Consider the following 25,090-nt stretch of genomic DNA (forward strand, 5'->3'; position numbering starts at 1 on the left):
TGAGAGGGAGACCCAGAATCCCAAGCAGGCTCCAGGCTCTTAGCTGTCAGCACAGAGCCCCACATGGCGCTCGAACTCACAAATCACAAGATCATGACCTGAGCCGAAGTCAACACTTAACCGACTGAGCCACCCAGGGACCCTGTTCTTTCCACTCTTAGGACCCCTAAGGCATTCTGGTTCCAATCTGAATGCCACTGGGATCCAGCAGAGGCTATTGGACAAGACAGTGCCAGTACACAGAGCCACGGGTTGGGGAGACTGCTCTGGCTGTGGAGTGGAAGGGGTGCCGGAGTCGGTGTGTGGCCGGGCATGAGAGGCTCAGGTGATGGGGGAGGGGGGTCCCGGGTGGTAAAGGTCTCAACCAGTGACAGCAAGGAAGGAGAGAAGACAGATTTGGGGGCTCTGATAAATCCAAACTTTCTATTGATCAGAAGCAACTTAATTTGACGATGCCATCTTTGTCTTTCTCTAGCTTTTACATCTCACAGGTTCAACATCTGAGAGCTGAAAGAATTTTGTAGATGACCCAGCCACCTTTCCTAGCCAAATCACTTAAACCTGCTAAAAATCCATTATCATCTTTCTCTTCCAATCCTTTCACCTCTATTTTTTACTCATTTATATTTCAAACTCTCCCTTTATATCATTTTTTATATTCTTCTGTCTTTTTTTCCCTAGTGTGCTATATTTTATCTAATAGATTTTTTTCTCTTAATGGCACACACCGGTGGCTTACTCTGTCACCATTTTATTAATGCGTTGGTCAGTAACTACTTTATCCAATGGAAATCTATGAACACATTTTATTTTGGTTCTCATCTCGTGTGTATATAGAGAACAACTGATGAAATAAAATAAATCTTTGTACTTTGCACTATTATTTGCTCTTTTGCTAGACCATCCTCTGTAAATAAGTACATCTTTTAAAATGGTCTTTCTTTAGGTATCGTAGTTGGCTCTCACTTTCCTGCCTTTATGTAGAGCAAGCTGGTATCCAAAAGAAAGAGCTGGTGCTCAGACTCACCAGAGGACAATGGGTAACTACCAAACACCACTCTCCATGGCGAGCAAAGATATGAGGGTCTTCCCTGGATGAGGCTCCCTTCCTTTGTTCACCAGCAACCACGTGACTTTGTTTCTTTTTAGCAAATTCTAGGGAATCTAAGCAGCTCAGGCCAGAGAGGGTCTGCACTGGAACTCTGTGGGGAGAGGGGCTGATGCCTAAGAACACAAGGGAGGCCTGGGGTAGGTTCCCTGCATTCATCAGTTGTGACTGTTGTTAGCTATTATAAGGAATGAATTTGGTAGAAAGAATGAGACCTACCAGCGCCGGTTGAGAAGAGTCTTCGAACTGCCCCAGGTCCACAATTCTTGGAACTGATTCATGCCTCACGAGAGAGGAACTGTGTTTTCTAATATAGTCTCCCCTCACAGGTGTTTGTGTTCTAGGTGCCCTGATAAATACAGAGCTTAGTTGTATTCATGCCTGTGTGTTATATTCAGGATTCTGGAAGGCCAGAATCCTCTTTCTTACAGCTTTTTCTGGTTTCTTAATTCCATAATTTAAATGTAGTTTGAATAACATTGTTTTAATGTTTTGTTGAGAGTTTGAAGGCTGTTAATCTCTTACTGAGGGTTTTTTTTTTTTTTTTCAACGTTTATTTATTTTTGGGACAGAGAGAGACAGAGCATGAACGGGGGAGGGGCAGAGAGAGAGGGAGACACAGCATCGGAAACAGGCTCCAGGCTCTGAGCCATCAGCCCAGAGCCCGACGCGGGGCTCGAACTCACGGACCGCGAGATCGTGACCTGGCTGAAGTCGGACGCTTAACCGACTGCGCCACCCAGGCGCCCCTCTCTTACTGAGGGTTTTATGGCTTATATATTCTATACCTTTGAGCTGAAGCTTCATACAATAGCCACAGAAATAAAATAAAGGGTGATGCATTGAGACAAAAAATATGTGATTTGTGTTTCAGCAGATTTATTCAGACCTGTTTTGCATGTCTGGATCTTTCTCCTCTCTCTCCCCAGGTCCTGGGGAGATCTCCCTCTCCTCTCCCCAGGTCCTGACTTAAGAGTTTTCTCATACCCTGGGGCTCCTGGGCAGATCAGTGAGTTAAACATCCGACTTTGGCTCAGGTCATGATCTTGCGTTTTGTGAGTTCGCACCCTGTGTGGGGCTGTGTGCTGACAGCTCAGAGCCTGGAACCTGCTTCAGATTCTGTGTCTCCCTCTCTCTGCTCCTCCCCTGCTTACACTCTGTCTCTCTCTCAGAAATAAATAAACGTTAAGAAAACGGGTTTTCTCATACCCTAAAATCCGGTCTGTCTCCTCTCACCAGACCACTGCATGAGCCACTTAACTGGGTCCCCCTCCTCTCTGTCCCACGTCTTCACCTTACCCAGTTCATTCTTCTCCTAGTAATCAACTAGGAGGAAATGTGTGCAACATATTCAAATTAGGCTTCTTTTTTAAATGTAAAGGGCTCTTAAAAATCAATGTGAAAATACTATGTACACAAATAAAACAAAATGGGAATTGTCATGGCTGGTAAGCATAAATAATGTTCTGCTTCCCTAGAAAATGAAAGAAATACAAATTTAAATGACGAGATGCTCTGTATGCCTCTCAAGTTGAGTGAGATTAAAGAATGTATGCAGTATTAGCAAGGATTTCAGAAATAAGAAGACCTTAAAGATTGCCAGTTGGAGTTTAAAGTGGAGGGCAATTTGATAATATGTGTCAGAAGACCTTAAAATGTCTTTAGCAATTGCACTTCTGTGAATCTATCTGAAGACAATAATAGGACAGTGTTTAAAAGCCGTATGCATAGAGGAGGATATTTGTTGGAGCTGTTCATAGTGACAAAAGACAGAAAAAAACCTGACTAAGGGTAAAATAAATAAAATTTGGTATATGTAGACCATGGGATTTTATGTAGCCATAAAGAATAATCTTGTAGAGGTTTTTTGGTCTTTTGTTTTTTAAATGTACCTTGAAATGCTTCCAACAATGTATTTTTTTAAGTGAAAAAGTAAATTACAGAGCAGCATATATGTAACTCAACCTCTTTTTGTCAGAAAGAAGTATGGTGGGGGATGGTATGAATAACACAGGGAAAAGTCTGGAAGACTATATGCCAGAGTACTAATGTGTTTTGCTTTTGATGGTAAATATGTAGGTGGTTTTAATAATTTTTCACTTTTATCTGTATTTTGTTATTACTTATGACAAACAAGTATCATAGGGTCTTTATATGTAATATTTTCTTTTTCTTGGGAAAGTATTTAGGGTATTTTAAACCCCTTAAAAGTAGGAGCTTAAGTAGAAAATATATTGAATCTGGGTGGTTAGCTGTCTGTTGCAGTTTTTTTTATTGTTTTCTACATTTGAAATGTATTATAATTAAAAAAATATTTCACTTTTAAGATACATAATAAAATGGGGAGAAAACACATGTAACATAACTGTAATGTACAATAGTGTTAATTTTTAAACTGTGTATCTTTTTAAATTAGTATTCATTTTTTCAAGTAATATGTGACTACACTTTTAGAAATATCAAAAAGTACTGAATTCTGATAAAAAAGATCAGTACCCTATCCCACCTTTCTGTACCCCTAGACCAACTCCCAAAAGGGGAAACCTCTAAGCAAATTATATCCACATTTTCACTACCATATTTCTAAACATAAATGTTTCCCTTCTAATGCTATATTAAACAATTTATTGATTTTGGACATTTTTCAATTGCCTCCTGGTTGTGGTAGATAGGATTTAACTCTCCCAGCCAGATGTTAACACCTGCTCCCTGTGCTTTTCCTAATATGGCTATATATCATAATTTTTGTGAAACCCAATATGTACGTTATTACCGTGTAAGGATTGTTCACTCTTGAGCTTGGTAGTCTACTCTCTTTTCTTTGTTGACCCTCTCTTTGTTTTTTGCAGAGTTAGTTATCTACTTCTTTAGTGTTTTATATTTATCTATTTATTTTTATTAAAGTATTATTGACACAGTGTCACATGAGTTCAGGTGTGAGTTAATTGCTTTTTTATTTGCATAGTTTTCTGTGTACTTGGGAAGAGATAATGCTATTCCCCACCCTTCCCACTGCCGCCCTGACCCTGGCCCCCACAAATTCTGCCAAGCAGTTTAGAATTTTTTCAAAATCTTAACACAGCAAATTTTTTTTTTTGGCCAAGTTCATTCTTTTCCTGAAGACACTACTCCTTTCCACCCTCGACTGGTTGTTCTCTAGACCCACTACACTGTTCTGACCTGAGGCCTTCTTTTCACACTCTTCAGTTAGATTCCTAATTTTCCTGGATTTCCTGTTATCTTCTTTCCTTTTCCCTGATACCTTCTGTAATAATTTGCTCAGGAAGAGTGTGTGGGAGGTAAATTTTTGTATCTTTGTTCTACCTTTACATTTGACTGATAGGTTGAATTTTGGAATTTTAGGTTGAGGATCACTTTTCCTTAGAATTTTGAAGGAATTTCAAAGTTGGGAACACAAAGATTCCCCTAGTTGGAAAGACAAACAGACTTTCTTGGCTTTCCCACAAAGGCGCACATTAGACAGTGAATCTGACTGATGAGGGTGAAGATCCTGTCAGGTCCTTCAAGAAGTCTATCCCATGAAGGCTTATATATATTTTTTTATTACTAAAAAAAATTTTTTTTTTTTTAATTAAAAAAAAATTTTTTTTCAACGTTTATTTATTTTTGGGACAGAGAGAGACAGAGAATGAATGGCGGAGGGGCAGAGAGAGAGGGAGACACAGAATCGGAAACAGGCTCCAGGCTCTGAGCCATCAGCCCAGAGCCCGATGCGGGGCTCGAACTCATGGACCGCGAGATCGTGACCTGGCTGAAGTCGGACGCTTAACCGACTGCGCCACCCAGGCGCCCCTAAAAAAATTTTTTTTAATCTTTATTTTTCAGAGAGAGAGACACACAGAGTACATGTGGGGGAGGGGCAGAGAGAGAGGGAGACAGGATCCAAACCAGGCTCCAGGCTTTGAGCTGTCAGCACAAAGGCGCAGGGCTAGAACTCACGAACCACGAGATCATGACCTGAGCAAAAGTCAGATGCTTAACCGACTGAGCCACACAGGTGCCCTGAAGGCTTATATACTTCTTGACCCCACTTCGTATTCTAGAGACTTTGGCTATGTGCTGGTCCTTCTATCAGGTACAAGTAACTGGGAACAACACCCATGTTGATTGTGTTGTGTACCATCCAGCGAGCAAGCCTAGCTTTCGGGCCTGCCTTATTTCCCTTCCTGCAGCCTTCCTTGGGTGGTAATGGATTCTTCCCCACTGGGGTTGTATGGACAGAGATGAACAATTACGGATTCTGGAGACTTTTATCTATGGGCAACTTATGACTTAAAGAGAATCCTCTGACTTTAAGGTTCCAGGATCCCGTGACTGGTGAACTGTTGTTCTTTGCCAGGATGACAAAGTGTGATTTGGCCGGCTTCACCTGTACTGCTTCTTTAAGACCCAGTTAAGGGATCACCCCCTCTAGAAAGCTTTTATCTTCATTTCTTCTTTCCCACTGGCTGTGTGCTTTGTATGTCTATTTTTCTTTTTTACACTCAGAGCTATAGTAGTAAGGTGTGGTCTTTTTACCCAGGACATGCCTACTGACCCCAGAGGTATTCATGCAACCCACCTTAGGTGACAGGGAGCAAAGAAGTATTTTGATCCCGGAATGGCTATCAGAAATGACTAGGATTTGACTGAGGGAAGTATATTTTTGTATACCCTTCATCAAATAAGAGTTCTAGCTCTAAAGAGTTGGGGGGGGGCTTTTATGGGTGCAAGGAATCTTACCAAATTCATATGAATTATTCAGGGGAGGAAATGGGCAAAATAAAATCTCTACTGGTGCAATGTTAGTGTGCTGTGGCATATATTTTAGAAAGAACATTGTATCTGGGGTTAAGAAATCTGATTTTAAAATCATGGCTGTCATGAAGAGCTTAGGGGAGCTTGGGCAATATTCTTAACTTCTGTGAGCACCTCCTTAAAAAAATTTTTTTTTAAAATATGAAATTTATTGTCAAATTGGTTTCCATATAACACTCAGTGCTCATCCCAACAGGTGCCCTCCTCAATACCCATCACCCACCCTCCCCTCCCTCCCCCCGCCTATCAACCCTCAGTTTGTTCTCAGTTTTTAAGAGTCTCTTATGCTTTGGCTCCCTCCCTCTCTAATCCCTTTTTTTCTTTTCCTTCCCCACCCCATGGTCTTCTGGTAAGTTTCTCAGGATCCACATAAGAGTGAAAACATATGGTATCTGTCTTTCTCTGTATGACTTATTTCACTTAGCATCACACTCTCCAGTTCCATCCACGTTGCTACAAAAGGCCATATTTCATTCTTTCTCATTGCCATGTAGTATTCCATTGTGTATATAAACCACAATTTCTTTATCCATTCATCAGTTGATGGACATTTAGGCTCTTTCCATAATTTGGCTATTGTTGAAAGTGCTGGTATAAACATTGGGGTACAAGTGCCCCTATGCATCAGCACTCCGGTATCCCTTGGGTAAATTCCTAGCAGTGCTATTGCTGGGTCATAGGGTAGGTCTATTTTTAATTTCTTGAGGAACCTCCACACTGTTTTCCAGAGCGGCTGCACTTGTTTGCATTCCCACCAACAGTGCAAGAGGGTTCCCATTTCTCCACATCCTCCCCAGCATCTATAGTCTCCTGATTTGTTCATTTTGGCCACTCTGACTGGCATGAGGTGGTATCTGAGTGTGGTTTTGATTTGTATTTTCCTGATGAGGAGCGACATTGAGCATCTTTTCATGTGCCTGTTGGTCATCTAGATGTCTTCTTTAGAGAAGTGTCTATTCATGTGTTCTGCCCATTTCTTCACTGGATTATTTGTTTTTCGAGTATGGAGTTTGGTGAGCTCTTTATAGATTTTGGATACTAGCCCTTTGTCTGATATGTCATTTGCAAATATCTTTTCCCATTCCATTGATTGCCTTTTAGTTTTATTGATTGTTTCCTTTGCAGTGCAGAAGCTTTTTATCTTCATAAGGTCCTAGTAATTCATTTTTGCTTTTAATTCCCTTGCCTTTGGAGATGTGTCAAGTAAGAAATTGCTGTGGCTGAGGTCAGAGAGGTTTTTTCCTGCTTTGTCCTCTAGGGTTTTGATGGTTTCCTGTCTCACATTCAGGTCATTTATCCATTTTGAGTTTATTTTTGTGAATGGTGGTCTAGTTTCATCCTTCTGCATATTGCTGTCCAGTTCTCCCAGCACCATTTGTTAAAGAGACTGTCTTTTTTCCACTGGATATTTTTTCCTGCTTTGTCAAAGATTAGTTGGTCATGCTTATGTGGGTCCAATTCTGGAGTCTATTCTCTTCCATTGGTCTATGTGTCTGTTTTTGCGTCAATGTCACGCTGTGTTGATGATTACAGCTTTGTAATAGAGGCTAAAGTCTGGGATTGTGATGCCTCCTGCTTTGGTCTTCTTCTTCAATATTACTTTGGCTCTTTGGGGTCTTTTGTGGTTCCATACAAATTTTAGGATTGCTTATTCTAGCTTCGAGAAGAATGCCAGTGCAATTTTGATTGGGATTGCATTGAATGTGTAGATTGCTTTGGGTAGTATTGACATTTTAACAATATTTATTCTTCCAACCCATGAGCACGGAATGTTTTTCCATTTCTTTATATCTTCTTCAGTTTCCTTCATAAGCTTTCTATAGTTTTCAGCATACAGATCTTTTACATCTTTGGTTAGATTTATTTCCTAGGTATTTTATGCTTCTTGGTGCAGTTGTAAATAGGATCAGTTTCTTTATTTGTCTTTTTGTTGCTTCATTATTAGCGTATAAGAATGCAACTGATTTCTGTACATTGATTTTGTATCCTGTGACTTTGCTCTATTCATGTATCAGTTCTAGCAGACTTTTGATGGAGTCTATTGGGTTTTCCATGTTGATATCATGTCATCTGCAAAAAGTGAAAGCTTGACTTCATCTTTGCCAATTTTGATGCCTTTGATTTCCTTTTGTTGTCTGATTGCTGATACTAGAACTTCCAGCACTATGTTAAACAACAGAGGTGAGAGTGGACATCCCTGTCGTGTTCTGATCTCAGGGGGAAAGCTCTCAGTTTTTCCCCATTGAGGATGATATTAGCTGTGGGCTTTTCATAAATGGCTTTTATGATGTTTAAGTATGTTCCTTCTACCCCGACTTTCTCGAGGGTTTTTATTAAGAAGTGATGCTGAATTTTGTCAGAAATTGCTTTTTCTGCATCGATTGACAGGATCATATGGTTATCTTTTTTTTTTTTATTAATGTGATGTATCACATTGGTTGATTTGTGAATGTTGAATCAGCCCTGCATCCCAGGAATGAATCCCACTTGATCATGGTGAATAGTTCTTTTTACATGCTGTTGAATTCGATTTGCTAGTATCTTACTGAGAATGTTTGCATCCATATTCATCAAGGATATTGTAGTTCTGTATTTCTCTTTTTTTGCTGGGTCTCTGTCTGGTTTAGGAATCAAAGTAATGCTGGCTTCATAGAATGAGTCTGGAAGTTTTCCTTCCCTTTCTATTTTTTGGAACAGCTTGAGAAGGATAGGTATTATCTCTGCTTTAAATGTCTGGTAGAATTCCCCTGGGAAGCCATCTGGTTGTCTACTCTTATTTGTTGGGAGATTTTTGATAACTGATTCAATTTCTTCGCTGGTTATGGGTCTGTTCAAGTTTTCTATTTCTTCCTGTTTGAGTTTTGGAAGCGTGTGGGTGCTTAGGAATTTGTCCATTTCTTCCGGGTTGTCCAGTTTGTTGGGATATAATTTTTCATAGTATTCCCTGATAATTGCTTGTATTTCTGAGGGATTGGTTGTAATAATTCCATTTTGATTCATGATTTTATCTAGTTGTGTCATCTCTCTTTTCTTTTTGAGAAGCCTGGCTAGAGGTTTATCAATTTTGTTTGTTTTTTCAAAAAACTAATTCTTTTTAAAAAAACCAACATTGCGAGTAGAGAAGATGGTGGGGTACGAGGACGCTGGGCTCGCTGCGTCCTGCTGATCTCTTAGAGTCCACCCACATCTGCCTAAATAACCCAGAAAACCGCCAGAAGACTAGCAGAACAGACTCTCCAGAGCCAAGAGTAGACAAGAGGCCCACGGAAGAGGGTAGGAAGGGTGGAAAGACAGTGTGCGCTACTCAGACTGGTGGGAGGGAGCTGGGGCGGTGGAGGGGTAGCCTGCCTGGCAAGGCGGAATCCCCGAGTCTGGCTTGCAAAAGTGGAGGGGCCGACTGTGGGAGTTCTGACAGCCAGCAGGGCTTAACATCTGGAATGTTAAAAGTCAACAGCTCTGCTCGGAGAGCGGGAGGGTGAGAGGACACTGGGAGGGAGAGGTGTTGAGCCCTGGAAGACAGAGCTCAGTTCGGCGGTGAACAAAGGCGCTGGCCAGCGCCATTTCCCTGTCCCATCCCACAGCCGAAATCCCAAAGAGAACCAGTTCCCATCACTGAACTTGCTTGCACCGTGCAAACACCCAACGCTGTGCTTCTGTGGATCCATCCCTCTGATGGGTCTGCCTCCCTCGCGGTGCTGCAGGACCCCTCCCGCAGGGGACCACTGACAGCAAAGCTAGCTAAGCCTGCCCCTCCCACCCCTTTGCACCTTGCGGATCCACCCCGGCTAATAAGCCAGATCCCATCAGAGTAGCACCACAAGCCTGGCAGTGTGCAAGTAGCCCAGACAGGGGCCACACCACTCCACAGTGAGTCCTGCCCCTGGGAGAGGGGAATATAAGGTACACACCAGTCTGACTGTGGCCCCAGCGGTGGGCTGGGGACAGACATCAGGTCTGACTGCTGCCCCGCCCACTAACACAAGTTACTCCAGACAGCACAGGGAAAGTGCCCTGCAGTTCCGTGCAACCCCAGGGACTATCCAAAATGACGAAATGGAAGAATTCTCCTCAAAAGAAACTCCAGGAAGTAGCGACAGCTGACGAATTGATCAAAAAATGATTTAAGCAATATAACGGAACAAGAATTTAGAATAATAGTCATAAAATTAATTGCTGGGCTTGAAAAAAGTTTAGACAACAGCAGAGAATCTATTGCTACAATGATCAAGGGACTAAGAAATAGTCATGAGGAGCTAAAAAATGCTATAAATGAGCTGCAAAATAAAATGGAGGTGACCACGGCTTGGAGTGAAGAGGCAGAGGTGAGAATAGGTGAATTAGAAGATAAAATTATGGAAAAAGAGGCAGCTGAGAAAAAGAGAGATAAAAAAATCCAGGAGTATGAGGGGAGACTTAGAGAACTAAGTGATGCAATGAAACGGAACAATATCTGTATAATAGGAATTCCAGAAGAGGAAGAGAGAGAGAAAGGGGCTGAAGGTGTACTTGAACAAATCATAGCTGAGAACTTCCCTGGATCTGGGGAAGGAAAAAGGCATTGGAATCCAAGAGGCACAGAGAACTCCCGTCAGACATAACTTGAATCAATCTTCTGTATGACATATAGTGAAACTGGCAAAATACAAGGATAAAGAGAAAATTCTGAAAGCAGCTACGGATAAACATGCTCTAACATATAAAGGGAGACTGATAAGACTAGTGTAGACCTATCTACTGAAACTTGGCAGGCCAGAAAGGAATGGCAGGAAATCTTCAGTGTGATGAACAGTAAAATTATGCAGCTAAGAATCCTTTATCCAGCAAGTCTGTCATTTAGAATAGAAGGAGAGATAAAGATCTTCCCAAACAAACAAAAACTGAAGGAATTCATCACCACTAAACCAGCCCTACAAGAGATCCTAAGGGGGATTCTGTGAGTGAAATGTTGCAAGGACCACAAAGTACCAGAGACATCACGACAAGCATGAAACCTACAGACATCACAATGACTCTAAACTCATATCTTTCTATAATAACACTGAATGTAACTAGACTAAATGCTCCAACTAAAAGACATAGGGTATCAGAATGAATAAAAAAACAAGACCCATCTATTTGCTGTCTACAAGAGACTGATTTTAGACCTGAGGACACCTTCAGATTGAAAGTGAGGGGATGGAGAACTATCTATCATGCCACTGGAAGTCAAAAGAAAGCTGGAGTAGCCATACTTATATCAGACAAACTAGACTATAAATTAAAGGCTGTAATAAGAGATGAAGAAAGGCATTATATAATAATTACAGGGTCTATCCATCAGGAAGAGCTAACAATTATAAATGTCTATGTGCTGAATACAGGAGCCCCCAAATATATAAAACAATCACAAACATAAGCAACCTTATTCATAAGAATGTGGTAATTGCAGGGGACTTTAATACTCCACTGACAACAATGGATAGATCATCTAGACACAGGATCAATAAAGAAACAAGGGCCTTGAAACATTGGATCAGATGGACTTCACATATATATTTAGAACTCTGCATTCCAAAGCAACAGAATATACTTTCTTCTCGAGTGCACATGGAACCTTCTCCAAGATAGATCACATACTGGGTCACAAAACAGCCCTTCATAACTATATAAGAATGGAGATCATACCATGCATACTTTCAGACCACAATGCTATGAAGCTTGAAATCAACCACAGGAAAAAGTCTTGGAAAACCTCCAAAAGCATGGAGGTTCAAGAACACCCTACTAAAGTATGAATGGGTCAACCAGGCAATTAGAGAAGAAATTAAAAAATATATGGAAACAAATTAAAATGAAAATACAACAATCCAAATGCTTTGGGATGCAGCAAAAGCAGTACTGAGAGGAAAATGCATTGCAATCCAGGCCTCTCTCAAGAAACAAGAAAAATCCCAAATACAAAATCTAACAACACACCTAAAGGAACTAGAGGCAGAACACCCCAAACCTAGCAGAAGAAGAGAAATAATAAAGATCAGAGCAGAAATAAACAATATAGAATCTAAAAAAACTGTAGAGCCGATCAATGAAACCAAGTGTTGGTTTTTTTTAAAAAACAAACAAAATTGATAAACCTCTAGCCAGGCTTCTCAAAAAGAAAAGGGAGATGACCCAACTAGATAAATTCATGAATGAAAATGGAATTATTAAAACCAATCCCTCAGAAATACAAGCAATTATCAGGAAATACTATGAAAAAATTTTTTTTGAATGTTTATTTATTTTTGGGAGAGAGAGAGAGCGACAGCATGAGTGGGGGAAGGACAGAGAGAGAGACAGAGAGACAGAATCCAAAGTGGACTCCACACTCTGAGCTGTCAGCACAGAGCTGGATGCAGGGCTCAAACTCATTGACCGTGAGATCATGACCTGAGCTGAAGTCGGACACTTAATTGACTGGGCCACCCACGTGCCTTGAGTACCTCCTTTTTTAAATCTTTATAGGTAATAGTGTCCTCCCCGCCTTGAGTTGTGAGAGTTAAATGTGAGCTGGCATGTGAAAAGACCTAGCGTGGAACTTACATATTTTAAACTGTAAGACTTATTTCAGCAGGAAACACACTTTCCCAATCTAGTAGGCTTTAACTCCTTCTCAAAAGGTATTGGATGCTTTTATTAGTGTTAATTGATCTTAACACGTTATCGCATAGATATCCTAAATTGTTTTATCTTTCATTTTTGTAAATAAATTATAGAATTTGCAGTGATGGATCCTAGTAATCTCTGGAAACCTATTTGTAATGTGTCTATTGAGCCAGTCTGTGTCTGAGCTATATTCCAAAACATGATTTTTGTGTGCATGAGATTCTCTTTGGTTGTGGTCCATTGTAACAAGGAGCTCCTTTTAAATTCTGCTGCATCCATACCTGTGCTTCTTTGATTTGGAATTTGACCGATATATTTAATTGATGAATAGTTGAACATTTGTTAGTGTATCTATATCTATCTATATCTAATCTATATCTATATCTATATCTGTATCTATATCTATATCTATATCTATATATCTATCTCTTTCTATAGATAGATAGATAATGCTGAACTCACTGTGTTTTAAAGCTATTTAAGATAATCTATATTAAGATCAGCTATATGAAATATAGAGTCTATAGTCTATTAAGAAATCAATATAAAGCAAAATTATTTAGAGTAACCTTTCTATGGTACATACATTTTTTTTCCAGAATAACTTAGAAGAGGATGAAGACGTGGAAGTGAAAAATAGTATAACCCAGGGAGACAAACTACGTGCCTTAAAAAGTCAGAGACAGCCACGCTTCTCACCATCCTGTGCATTTAGGTAGATCAATTTTAAGCTTTTAAATTTATCTCGTGCCTCCATTTGTGGATAGGATGTTTAATCTTCTCTTTTGAATATCATTATACAAGTGCCATGTTTACCTCTTGGTTTTGTTTTTGGCTTATTGCCATTTTGTGTTGTTAACTATTTTATCACTATAGGGAGAAGCTAAGTTTTAGAAGCTTACTGAAAGCAGCTCCTGCAGTTTCAGTCTCTGGAGTCCCACCTCTTTAAAAAATTTTTTTTTTAATGTTTACTTATTTTTGGGAGAGAGACAGAGACAGAGAGAAAGCAGGGGAGGACAGAGAGAGAGGGAGACACAGAATCCGAAGCAGGCTTCAGGCTCAGAGCTGTCAGCACAGAGCCTGACTCGGGGCTTGAACCCACAAAACACGAGATGATGACCTGAGCTGATGTTGGCCGCTTACTGACTGAGCCACACAGGTGCCCCTCTGGAGTCCCACCTTAAACTGCTGTGCAGTGAGGTGTCTCTGGGACCGTGCTCTAAATTCCATTTGGAATTCTACTCTCCCTCCACGAGTGGGTGTCCTATCTTGTCGTGTCCTATTCTCACAGGTGTGCTGAGGCTTTTGTTTTGAATCTAGAATGTGTAGAAAAGTACTGAATGCCAAGCTTTGGTATATCCTAACACCTTAGCTTTATGTTCTCTATTTGAGAATTGAACAAGCAATTATTACCTGTGTCTGTACCTGTGCCTGTTAATAACCATCCATGGTTAGACTTTAACCATCCTGAGCTTAAAGTCTAAAATTACTAATCAGAATCAAGTGATGGAACTTGACTTGTGATCCCAACATTTGGATCCTGCTAATGGTTCAGATTACTGAAAGAAGAAAGTCTCCAGGATCAATGTAGGTGCAAAAATCTGTGAATATCGTCCAGATTCTTTACTGGGGTGACAAGTTCACAAATGATTATAATGAGAAGTGGCTACTTTTCTTTGCCTTTTAAGTGAGAGGCATGCACAACAAGAGGGGTGTTTTGCCAGCAGGATACATGTCAAACAGACTCACAGGGAATTTAATTTTCATGTGTTATTTGGGAGGATTATAACACAAGTCAGATTAGGTCTGAGCACATCATTACCTATGCTCTGAGCACTGGTGCCCTGACCTGAGAAATGAAGGTGTATATAGCTCAAGTCAAGGTAATCGTTTGCCATAGTAACATGAGAAGATGGGATAGCAAGCCTGGTCTTGGTAATAACCACCAACTACCACTAGAAAGTTGAAGAGATGTACCATTCACTGAGCAGCTACTACTGTCAGGAGCCACATTAGGTACTTAGTTTGGAGATGAGGATTAACTGAATTAACACAAAAGATATGCATCATTACCCACATTTGGGTTGGTTGCTTGAGGTTAGAGAACGTCAGCCCCTCCCCAGTGGGATGGATTTGGATTGGAGCTGATCTTCAAATCCAGTACTGTTCAGAGTGTGCTCTGCTTGCTATGAATATCACCTAAGTCAGCGCAAAGTACTTCAAGATTTCTAATCTCTTTTACTCACCATCTCCCCCCTTGAAACTCTTAAGAAATGGCTTTATATCGCTTAAAATTAATTTCAATCAGATTTATATTTGATTCTTAAGAAATCTTAAGGGGGAGAGAGGGATAAATTGGCACATAACTTGGCACATAAGTAGGCAAAAGAGTGAGAAACTCTCCACTACCCAAAATTTACAAGGCTATCCTGATATGATTTTTCTATTTTCTTTTTTAATTCTCAGAATTTTTGTTTCATTTTTTGGAATTCAGTTTTTTTTCTAACAGCATCATGGTGTCATCAATCAAAAATTAAAAAAAAAATTTTTTTTTAACGTTTATTTATTTTTGAGACAGAGAGAGACAGAGCATGAACAGGGGAGGGGCAGAGAGAGAGGGAGACACAGAATCTGAAATGGGCTCCAGGCTCTGAGCTGTCAGCACAGAGCCCGACGCGGGGCTCGAACTCACAGATTGTGAGATCATGACCTGAGCCGAAGTCGGACACTTAACCAACTGAGCCACCCAGGCGCCCCAAATATTTTTTACCCTAAGTGGATGCAACACCACCTTCTGATTTAAAGCAATTTGCTGTAAATGAAAGTCAAGATGAAACAAAATGACTAAAATTGGTTTCCTGCTGGTTGTAGGATTTACTTTAAAAACGGAATGAGTACTAATATCCATTTGGGAGGTTTCTCCCTTTTGCCAATGTAATATTTGTACTGGTTTGACTCCATATGATCTGCCTTTTGGTCTTTGCTTAAACGTGCGAACCTGGCAGTGCGTGAGCATTTGTCTTTGATTTCCGTAGGTTGGATGATACGAAAGGGCACCCAAGAGCAGTGCCCCAGCCTTTCAGGTACTGTGAATGAGGTGAATTTCTAGTAGCTTGTAAATAAACACTGCCCTTTAGATACATTTCCCAACCCTTAAACAAATCGCGCACAGCTCTTCCCTTTTGAGTTCCTTCCTTTGTGTTCCAGATTGTTACAACCCACCTTACTTTTAATGCTCACCATGAAGAGGATTTTTGTTTTCTTGAGGTGCGCACAGGGCCGTGTGGCTGTCGTTGTGATGTTAACATAGTCTGTGCTTCCAGCACGTTGTGGGGTCTCTAAATTACCCTTGCTCTGCAACATGCCTTTCAATCCAGTGATAGATTTTGCCTTTGAGTTTTTAATATTTCTGTCAGTTCTCTTTGCCCCTAGTTTTTACATGTGTTTGTTCTCCTTTATTTTCTAGTTTTATTTCCTTCCCCGTCCTCTATTTGAAGAGGAAACATTAGTGTTTTTCCCTGCAAAAATGTCCCCCAAAGCATCCCAGGGTGGTTCCTGGGTACCAGTGGTACCAGGGTGCAGTGTAGAGCTTGATGGGGGCCATAGACATGTTTGCCAAAACTGTTAATGAGATAGGGGTAAAAATCCAACTCACCCCTCACCTCTGGTTCTCATTCAGCCCTCGGTTTTAGGACTGTTTTGTGCAAGCAGTTCTGAGAGGGATCAGACTTCTCCAGAAGCTTGAGCTGCTTCCTTGTACCACTTTCCCCATCTTTGTTCTAGAGGCAAACCATGTACTTAAGCTGTTGTTTGGGGGGAGGAGGATGAAGGCGAGAGTCTACAAGTAAATAATCTTTTCTAGAACAGATACATTAGGTCCAGGTACATTAAATGGTTTGCTCAGGATAAAACAGGTTTGGTATTAAAAACTGTGGCTGGGCCCTAGTAGTCCAGGTTTGGGTCAATTTTCCCTCTCTGTCCACTCAGCAGACATTTACTGAATATTCTCTCTGAGTCTGGCACTGTACTAGCCACTGGGAATTGAAGTGGGAGACAGTCATTTGCCCCCAGTAGAGCTTATATCAAGGGGAATAGACAGATATCAGACAGTGGAATATGGTATAAGGGCTATGATTTACTATGAGAATATATGATGAAACAGGATGCTTACCCCGCCTGGGAATTCAGTGAAGGCTTGCCGTATAGGGTTCCAACTGATTGGGCCTTCAAAGGGTAACCAATTGGAATGAGGCAGACGGAGGTGGAAGATTGGAAGCAGAGGGGAGGTAAGGAGAGGAGAAGATGCCCTGGCAGGAAAAACAGCACGTGCAGGCTGGACGAAGCTGTGAATACAGTCCATTCAGGGAATTCCGAGCATTTTGTATAGCTGGACTAGAGTTGTCTAATGAGAAAGCATGGATAGAAAGGACCTGCTTGCAAAGGCTAATGGCAGATTTTGGAGGCTTTCATAAGTAAAGCCAAGGAGATCAGGCTTTCTGGGCACCAAGTAAAAATTAAATGGTTTAAACAGTGAGTGGCATAATTAAATATTTTAGATTCTACCTGAGGCTATTCAGAATTTGAATTTTAATGAATAAGATTAAAAGATGTTACTAGTAGTCAAGAGTAAGGAATAGTAGTGGCCTCACCTAGGGCAGTTGGAGAGAGGAAAGAAGAAGACAGATTTAATATACAAAGAAATAAAAAATATATACATATACAAATACATACACACACACACACACACACACACACACACACACACGATCACACACACATGTAGCCTAAGGACATGTGAGGAATGACTGCCTCCATCAAAGAAGGGAAGTGACCAAGCATGGCAAGATCATGGTTAAGGACAGGACTTTGGATCCTAGATCTGAATACCAGCTCTGTCACTTGCCCACTGGCTTTGGGTGACTTTTCCTTTTTGCCTCGGTTTCCTCACCTGCAAAGTGGGGATTGCAATCGTAGCTACCTCATAGGATTGTGAATATGAGCTAATGTCTGTAAGGTTCTTAGAAGAGCTTTTGACTCGGAGCAAGTGCGCTGTCAGTGTTGACTGCTGCTGCTATCACTGTTACCATGACCTGCCACGATGCCTTTAATGTTATGAATTTATCTTGTCTTAGTTGATTGCTGAATGTTAAGATAACACAGCTTTCAGGTGACTTTTTGCCCATTTTTCTCCACAAAGATTGACTTCTTCCCCACAAGGATCTGCATCTACTTTGAAGACCTCAAAAGTGGCTCTGTCCCCCTCAGCGACGGCCAAGAGGATAAACAGAAGTTCTTTGTCCTCAGGTGCCAGTGTAAGAAGGTAATTTTTCTCTTCCTCTTCTCAGATGCTGGTGGGGGGGTAAAGGAAATCTGTAGCAGACAATGAGTTTGGCTGAAGTTTGTCCGAGGAAGGGATCAGGGAGAAGGGGAGAAATCAGAGAAGGCTTCTGTTCTGTCTCCCATCCTGAGGGACAGGGTCATGTGGAGGCAGTGCTGTATGGCATCCCTTTCTATAGTGGAGCTCCAGCTTGCCTAATGTGATCCAGAAATTGGAGTTCAGTGGAACCTACTAATGATATGTGGTATCATCATTTCTCCTTTGATGTGTATGGGCAGAACTAAAATGGGTAGGGACATTTGAATGAATCTGTGTAGGTTAAATCTTACACTTCAGTCTACCTTTTACTCTCATATAGCCCCTTTCACTTACTCCCTACCTCAGGACACATAGAGCCCCAGATGTCCTATCTCAAGACATCTGGTCAGAGTGGTTTAGCCAGCTTCTTGGGTCGCAGTGAACTGCTTAGACAGGAAGTTAACGTGTATCACTAATGGCCATATGTTGTAATATCACCAAGACGATAAAGACGCCATTCTGTCCCCATTTGCCTTGATCAGAGCTGTCTGCATCCCATTCCCCTCTTGTCCTGTGTATTTTAGAAACACGAACTCTGCATGAGCGTACATCGTTGTCTATGTCCTCCCCCCTCCCCACCTGTGTTTTCCATTCAGCTTTTCCATAAACTCCCGGCTAGCCAGTTCTCTAGGGAACTTGAACGCTGCAACAGAGGAGCCAGAGAACAAAAAGGCCTCCTCGTCCTCTAAGGCGGGTTTCGTAGCCAGCCCGTTCACCAGCCTCTTGAATGGCAGCTCCCATCCGTCTGCCAGAAATTACCCAGAGCTCAACAACAATCAGTACAGCAGAAGCAACAGCACCAGCGGGAGCACCGTGAGCAGCCAGCCGAGCCCCCACGGCGCCGTCAAAGCGGAGGAGCACAGCCCCGTTCTTCGGCCCGCCTACCCCGGCCTCTCTTCTTCCTCAGCGAGATTCCTGAGCCGTTCAATCCCCGTAAGTTCGCAGACACCACCTCCTGGTCCTCAGAGCCCTGAACGCAACTTTTGTGCCTTGCCTCCCCAGCCGAGGCTGCCGCCAAAGAAATTTAATAGCGCCAAGGAAGCCTTCTGAGCGATGCCTTCCCTCTGTGCTGTGAACCTGTCTATGCACGTACATTCGGCTGGCTCCTCTTCAAGTAAATGCCAAGTTTCAACTGGGGTTTCTTCCTTCCTTCTTTTTCTTCCCCTCCTCCTCCTTCCCTCTTCAGAGGGAAATCGCTTTCATTCTCTTCATCATGGACACCATTGACTTACCTTACTTTTCAGTTAAGTTTTCGAATCAACTCTGAATATCTGGTGCAAAGCCGGGAGCTGATTCATACGATAGATGGTATTTGCTTTGGTTGCAGTGGAATTGGGAAGCTTCGCTTTTCCACATCTTATATCAATGAATGAATTTCAGAGTATTTAAGTGTGGAAGGTGCTGAATGAACAGTAGCTTCTCAGAGCTAACCATTAGGCTCTGGAATATGTCCCCTCCTTCAGGGAACTGACCCAGAATTAACAAAATGGCAAATGGGAAGGTGTTTATAAGGAGGGCCCATGAGTAGGTATCTGGGATGTAAGGAAGGGCAAGGCAGAGTATCAGGAAGATGTTTAAAATTAGCTATTAGTCTTCTAGAGACAGGATGAAAGATCATCAAACACATTTTACCTGGGAACTCTGTATTGAGGTTACCAAGTCCCCCTTTAAACTGGAAATCCCTGTTAGGTAAAATCTGTTGGTTCACACCCTGCTGTGAGTCACTTTAATCACATATTTTGATTGCCTCAAGGGGAATTCATATCTATGGGAATGTGAGTGTTGATTTGAGAGAACAAGGACAAAATAGGAAGGAGAAATCAACCTCACAGATCAAAGTGCAACTCAGAGTTCAACACAGAGTCCAGTCAGGGCATAAGCAAACTCCAATGTCCTGGGTAGTCTGGGGCCTGGGACTCCTTCATGCCTGCTGTTCTACCAACATTTCCTCAGCCGTTACCCAGGGAGTGATTTCTGCAGGGGAGCAGAGGGGACGAAAGGTGCTGGTAGCAGTGTGCCTTTCTTGGGAAACAGGAACCCAATGGAATAATTAATGAGACCCACTTCCCTTAGATGGTAGCTTAGGGAACCACTTTTCTTTTTTTTTTTTAGGGGACTACTTTTCAAACATGAGGACACAGTGCACGTGTGTGTGTGTGTGTGTGTGTGTGTGTGTGTGTGTGTGTTGGTTGGATACGTTACCACTCCTGTCTCAACCTCAGGCCTCTTTTCAAGGAGGCCTTTTTTTTTTTTTTCTCTTCTATGCACACACAGTCCTTTCTAGCACATATCGTTGACCCTTGAGCAACAGATTTGAACTGCATGGGTCCCCTAACACACAGATTTCTTTCACTAAATACAATGCAGTAATATATGTGTGTTTTCTCTTCCTCATGATTTTCTAAATAACATTTTCTTTTAAAAAAAAAAAACATTTATTTTGAGAGAGAGAGAGAGAGCACACACGTGTGTGTGAGTGGGGAAAGGACAGAGAGAGAGAGAATAAATATTCCTTTTATAGGAATAAAGAGAGAGAGAGAGAAAATCCCAAGCACGCTCCTCACTGTCATCTCAGAGCCCGACTCAGGGCTCAAATTCATGAACCATGAGATCATGACCTGATCCAAAATCAAGAGTCAGATACTTAACCAACTGAGCCACCCAGGCGCCCCAACATTTCCTTTTCTTTAGTTTACTTTATTGTAAGAATACAGTATTAATACATATAATTTATTAATTGACTGTTGATGTGATTGCTAAGGCTTGTGGTCAACAGTTGGGTATTAGTAGTTAAGTTTTGGGGGGAATCAAAGTTCTGTGCAGGTTTTGACTGTGCGGGGGCCAACACCCCTAACCCATGCATTGTTCAAGGGTCAACTGTATAATTTTCCAGATATGATTTTATTCTCAATGTTTTTCAACATTGTTTTAAATTCCTATATAGTGCCAGCCCACTCCACCACTTAATCTGAATCTGATCTCATGATATTATGGGTATAGTTGTATCAGTAAAAACTTAAATCTTAGTAACTAGGGAGTTAGATGGAAAATAATAGGTATTTACCTTTTCATAACAAGATATGCAAGTCGTGTGCTTCCCAGCAGGAATTGAGTTGTGAGTGTTTTCATATACTGATTGTGGGTCAACCTCATTGTTAGACCAGAATACAGATCTCTTCATTTTCAGAAAAAGTGGTACACATATAGATGTATAGATAATTATATAGCTCTCTTGCCGATTTCATAGCTGAAGATTTAGTGTAATCTACATTTGTAGCTGAATACCAGAAGCATTGGGAGCTTGGCAAGAATAACATTCTACTTTTTCTGGATCTCAGTTTTCCTCTTGGCTAGTTGAAGCATGGGGATAGTCTTTAGATGATTGGTGATCGCCCTTCCCTCCCATATTTATATAACTTAGCTTTTGGTTTCATTCCATATTTTGATATTTGTCTTCACCTTTCCTCCTTCTCCTCATCCCTCTCCTGGCCTGAAGAGAGTGGTTTTCTGATAATTAAATTTAAAGTAATAGTCTGTGTGGGCAGCTGCTGCCGTTCTCCTCTTCTCTCTCTTAAATTTGTCATCTCATTGTAAAGAGAAGCATTTATAAATAGAATTGCCAGCATGACAACATTTTCCTCCCTCTCACCCTCCCAGGAAGTAAGAAGTAGCAGGTCTCTTAGAGCTGACTTCCCCTCCTTTATCTTTGCCTAGAAAACCTCTGTGGGAAGGGAGGCTCCAGGTCCTACCCCTGCTGGTTTGCTGGTACAAAGTCTAAATTAAGATGGAAATTCCCATTTTATAGGAATAAAGAAAGAGGTTGTAAGTTGTTTTCCTTTATCACTCCAGTACAGCTTTTCTAATTGTGGGTTTCTTGTCTAAATAAGATGGTCCTTCTTTCCAGCACTTCCTAAGTTGTGAGGCATATGACCCTTGAAGAACTAGGAATAAATCTTTCAACAGAAATGTTTTTAAGTCCTTGGGTAGGAAATGCAGTCTGTAAGGCAGTATCCTCCCAGCACCTTTAAGAAAGACCCAGAAACTCCTAGGGGATGAGGGTGACGGGTGTTTAGAGAGAGTCTAATATTTTAGAAGCTGCAATTAGCATCTCTTTTGAAAGCTGCAATTGCTCTCACTTTATGCAGCAGTTCAGCCCCCAGAAAAATGTAAAAATGATTTCCTTGTTCTGTCATTAAGTGCTTTAACACAGAAAACAAGAACAAATGTTAAGGAATTCTTATGGTTGTGACAGAATCCTGAAGAACAATCAGATTTTATTTTTATTTATTTGGCCTCTTCTGTTGGTCTTGAGGTTTCTGCTGCCAGTAGAAACTGCACAAGGTTTCATTTTCTTATTAACCCACTTGTAAAAAAAATCAGTTTTCCCTCCCTGACATTCAGAGGAGTTTTCAAATGCTTAAGAAATGAGGGACGTGTGATTATGGCGTGGGTGGGGTGGAAGTATTTTATTAAATTGAAATTACTTGAGGTATCTGTCTTGAATATTTGCTCTGTTTTATTTTTAAGAGACTTGCCACTGAATTGCTGTTCGTCTCCACTGTCCTTACCTGACCCCTAAAGTCTGGGTGAGGTTATGATGCTTTCCCCGTAAACTCTTCTCTCCCCTGCCTCGGTCTTAATCAATACTCTTCTCACTCTGCATTTTAATCATCTGTTCACTTATCTGTATCCTCCGGTAGACTGTAAGCTCTGTGAGGGCAGGGACGGTGCCTCTGTTTTCTGTGTCCTAGTTGTATGCTCTGTGCCTGGCATATGGTAGGCCCTCATTAAGTATTTCTTGAATGGATATATGAATGGTTAGATGTTTAAATGAGTCAGTGTGTTTAGAGTAACTTCCTCCAGAGGGTTTGAGAGATTAAATATTTTGCCTTAGATTGTACCACAAATATATAGCAGAGGCGTAATTTGCACATAGGTCAGTTTGACTCCAAAAAGCATATTATTTTGATTATATCATATATATATATATATGTATATAGATATAGATATAGATACAGATATAGATATAGTAGATGTTCAATATACAGGGATATCTAGGGGCGCCTGGGTGGCTCAGTTGGTTGAGTGACTCTTGATTTCGGCCCAGGTCACAATCTCACAATTTGTGGGTTTGAGCCCCACGTCGGGGCTCTGTGCTGACAGTGTGGAGTCTGCTTGGGAATCTCTGTCTGCCTCTCTCTCTGCCCCTCCCCACTTGCACTCTGTCTCTCTCTCTCTGTGTCAAAATAAATAAACTTAAAATAAAATACAGGGATATCTAAAGGATATCTCATTTTTCCAGGAAGGGTCAAAGAAAGATGTGCAGAAGAGATAACATTTTAGTTGGGCTTTGGAGCATAAATAGGAAGGAGCCTCCTGGGAATCTACTTAGGAAAATAGGAAGAAGAGAAATGGCCATTGCAGGCAATGGGAACCGTACGAACAGAAGCACAGCTTTAGTACTGTAGTTAAACTCTTAGGTTCTGAAGACAGACCTAGGTTCAAGTTTGATTTCTGCCACTTCCTTGTGGTGAGTACTTTGGCAAGTTATTTAACCTCTCTGAGTCTCAGTAAAATGGGAATAATAATAATCAAGGGCAGACTAGGTTTTGTGCACCCTGAAGCTTATATGATATGGTGGGACCTATGTAAGATAAAGAATACAAAATATTAATTTTTGTAAATTTTATACAACATAGGGCTGTGTACTTTGAAAGGCGTCTTTCTGACTGCAGAGCCTTGAAGCTTATGTGGTGATATGGTAAGATCTTTGTAATAGGGTGGTTGTGATGACTGAGATCAATCATATGGACTAGTTTACAGAGTTGCTTATAGATGGCGCTCCATAATTATTAGCTACTATTATTTTAAGAGCAGTGAGTTTTCCAGTGTCACTAAAGCCTGGGGAGGTTACTTGTAGATAAGGCTGGAACGTTAAGGGGAAGCCAAACTGGGAAGTGCACTGTGAGCTATTGGAATCTCGTAAGCAAAGTGACTTGATCAGATCTGATTTGATGAAGATAATTCTGGCAGTTGTGTGGATGGTAGCTCTTGATAGAAACCCTGAAGGGAGGGAACCTAGTTTGAGCCCTATCTGCTGTACCCAGTCCCTACCTTGGTGTCCTTGGGTAAATGGTATCTATGCACTTTCAATAATTATTCTGTGTTTTAATACGCACAATAGGGGCGCCTGGGTGGCGCAGTCGGTTAAGCATCCGACTTCAGCCAGGTCACGATCTCGCGGTCCGTGAGTTCGAGCCCCGCGTCAGGCTCTGGGCTGATGGCTCGGAGCCTGGAGCCTGTTTCCGATGCTGTGTCTCCCTCTCTCTCTGCCCCTCCCCCGTTCATGCTCTGTTTCTCTCTGTCCCAAAAAATAAAAAACGTTGAAAAAAAAATAAAGTTTAATACGCACAATAGTATTGATGCTATTAAATAATCATATGTGACCAACAGATCCACCATATATTTATTATTAATTTTTAAATGATGTATTTATTTTTGTAAATGGAAATTTAACTACCCAAATCAAAATTATGGTCCTTAGTAAACATCTTTTCTGCATCAGTTGAACTGTTTGAAGAGTTATAAAATAATGTGCTTTATTATTAAAAAATAAATATATATATATATATAGAGAGAGAGAGAGACAGAGAGAGACAGAGAGAGAGAGAGAGAGTGAGTGTCTGGTTGGTTACAAAAATTTTTTGTCACTCCAGTGTCACAGGTCACATTAATTATGGACCTAATGGAGTAGCCTTTCAGAATAAGTTTCTATTGTATTGATCTGTAGGGTATATAAATATAAATAAGATAAGCTGCTCTATAATAAGATTCTTCTGACAGCTGCTTTGGGCATCATCTATTAAAACCTTTTTTGTAATTTGATTGTTATTACTAAGCAGTAGCTTATATTTAGCTTTGTTACTCACTCTTATCTATTGGTCTTCAGACATTTCCAGAGATAGTCTCATGGTAATGTTTCAGGTTATATCAGTGATGCCATTCATTGTCTCTTGGAATTTTCCCATTTTCCTCTTCTGCTGTTTTCTCACCTTTTTTGTTGTCATTGTGTTAGCCTCATTGAGGCTGTTCCTAACTCAGTGTCTTAATTAATGAATACTTTA

The 25,090-nt window shown here is 41.0% G+C and overlaps 1 protein-coding gene across 8 annotated transcripts in view; it reads left to right on the forward strand.

The window, feature by feature from the left end:
- The window catches only part of CDC14A (cell division cycle 14A), a 188,182-nt gene that overhangs the window by 147,171 nt on the left and 15,921 nt on the right, over nucleotides 1-25,090 (forward strand). For 4 of the 8 annotated variants that reach the window (XM_040471100.1, XM_040471101.1, XM_040471105.1 and 1 more), the window contains 4 exons: nucleotides 13,150-13,265; nucleotides 15,586-15,633; nucleotides 17,748-17,870; nucleotides 18,563-19,103. In XM_040471100.1, coding sequence (XP_040327034.1) covers nucleotides 13,150-13,265; nucleotides 15,586-15,633; nucleotides 17,748-17,870; nucleotides 18,563-19,016 — 741 coding nt within the window. In that variant the 3' untranslated portion in view covers nucleotides 19,017-19,103. Of the gene's footprint in view, nucleotides 1-13,149; nucleotides 13,266-15,585; nucleotides 15,634-17,747; nucleotides 17,871-18,562; nucleotides 19,104-25,090 lie in introns of those variants that run through there. The other 4 variants (XR_005788797.1, XM_040471106.1, XM_040471103.1 and 1 more) reach the window with 4 other exon arrangements.

The sequence above is a fragment of the Herpailurus yagouaroundi genome, unplaced genomic scaffold (assembly GCF_014898765.1).
Source record: "Herpailurus yagouaroundi ecotype Mexico unplaced genomic scaffold, PumYag 77, whole genome shotgun sequence".
NCBI classification, from domain to species: domain Eukaryota; kingdom Metazoa; phylum Chordata; class Mammalia; order Carnivora; family Felidae; genus Herpailurus; species Herpailurus yagouaroundi.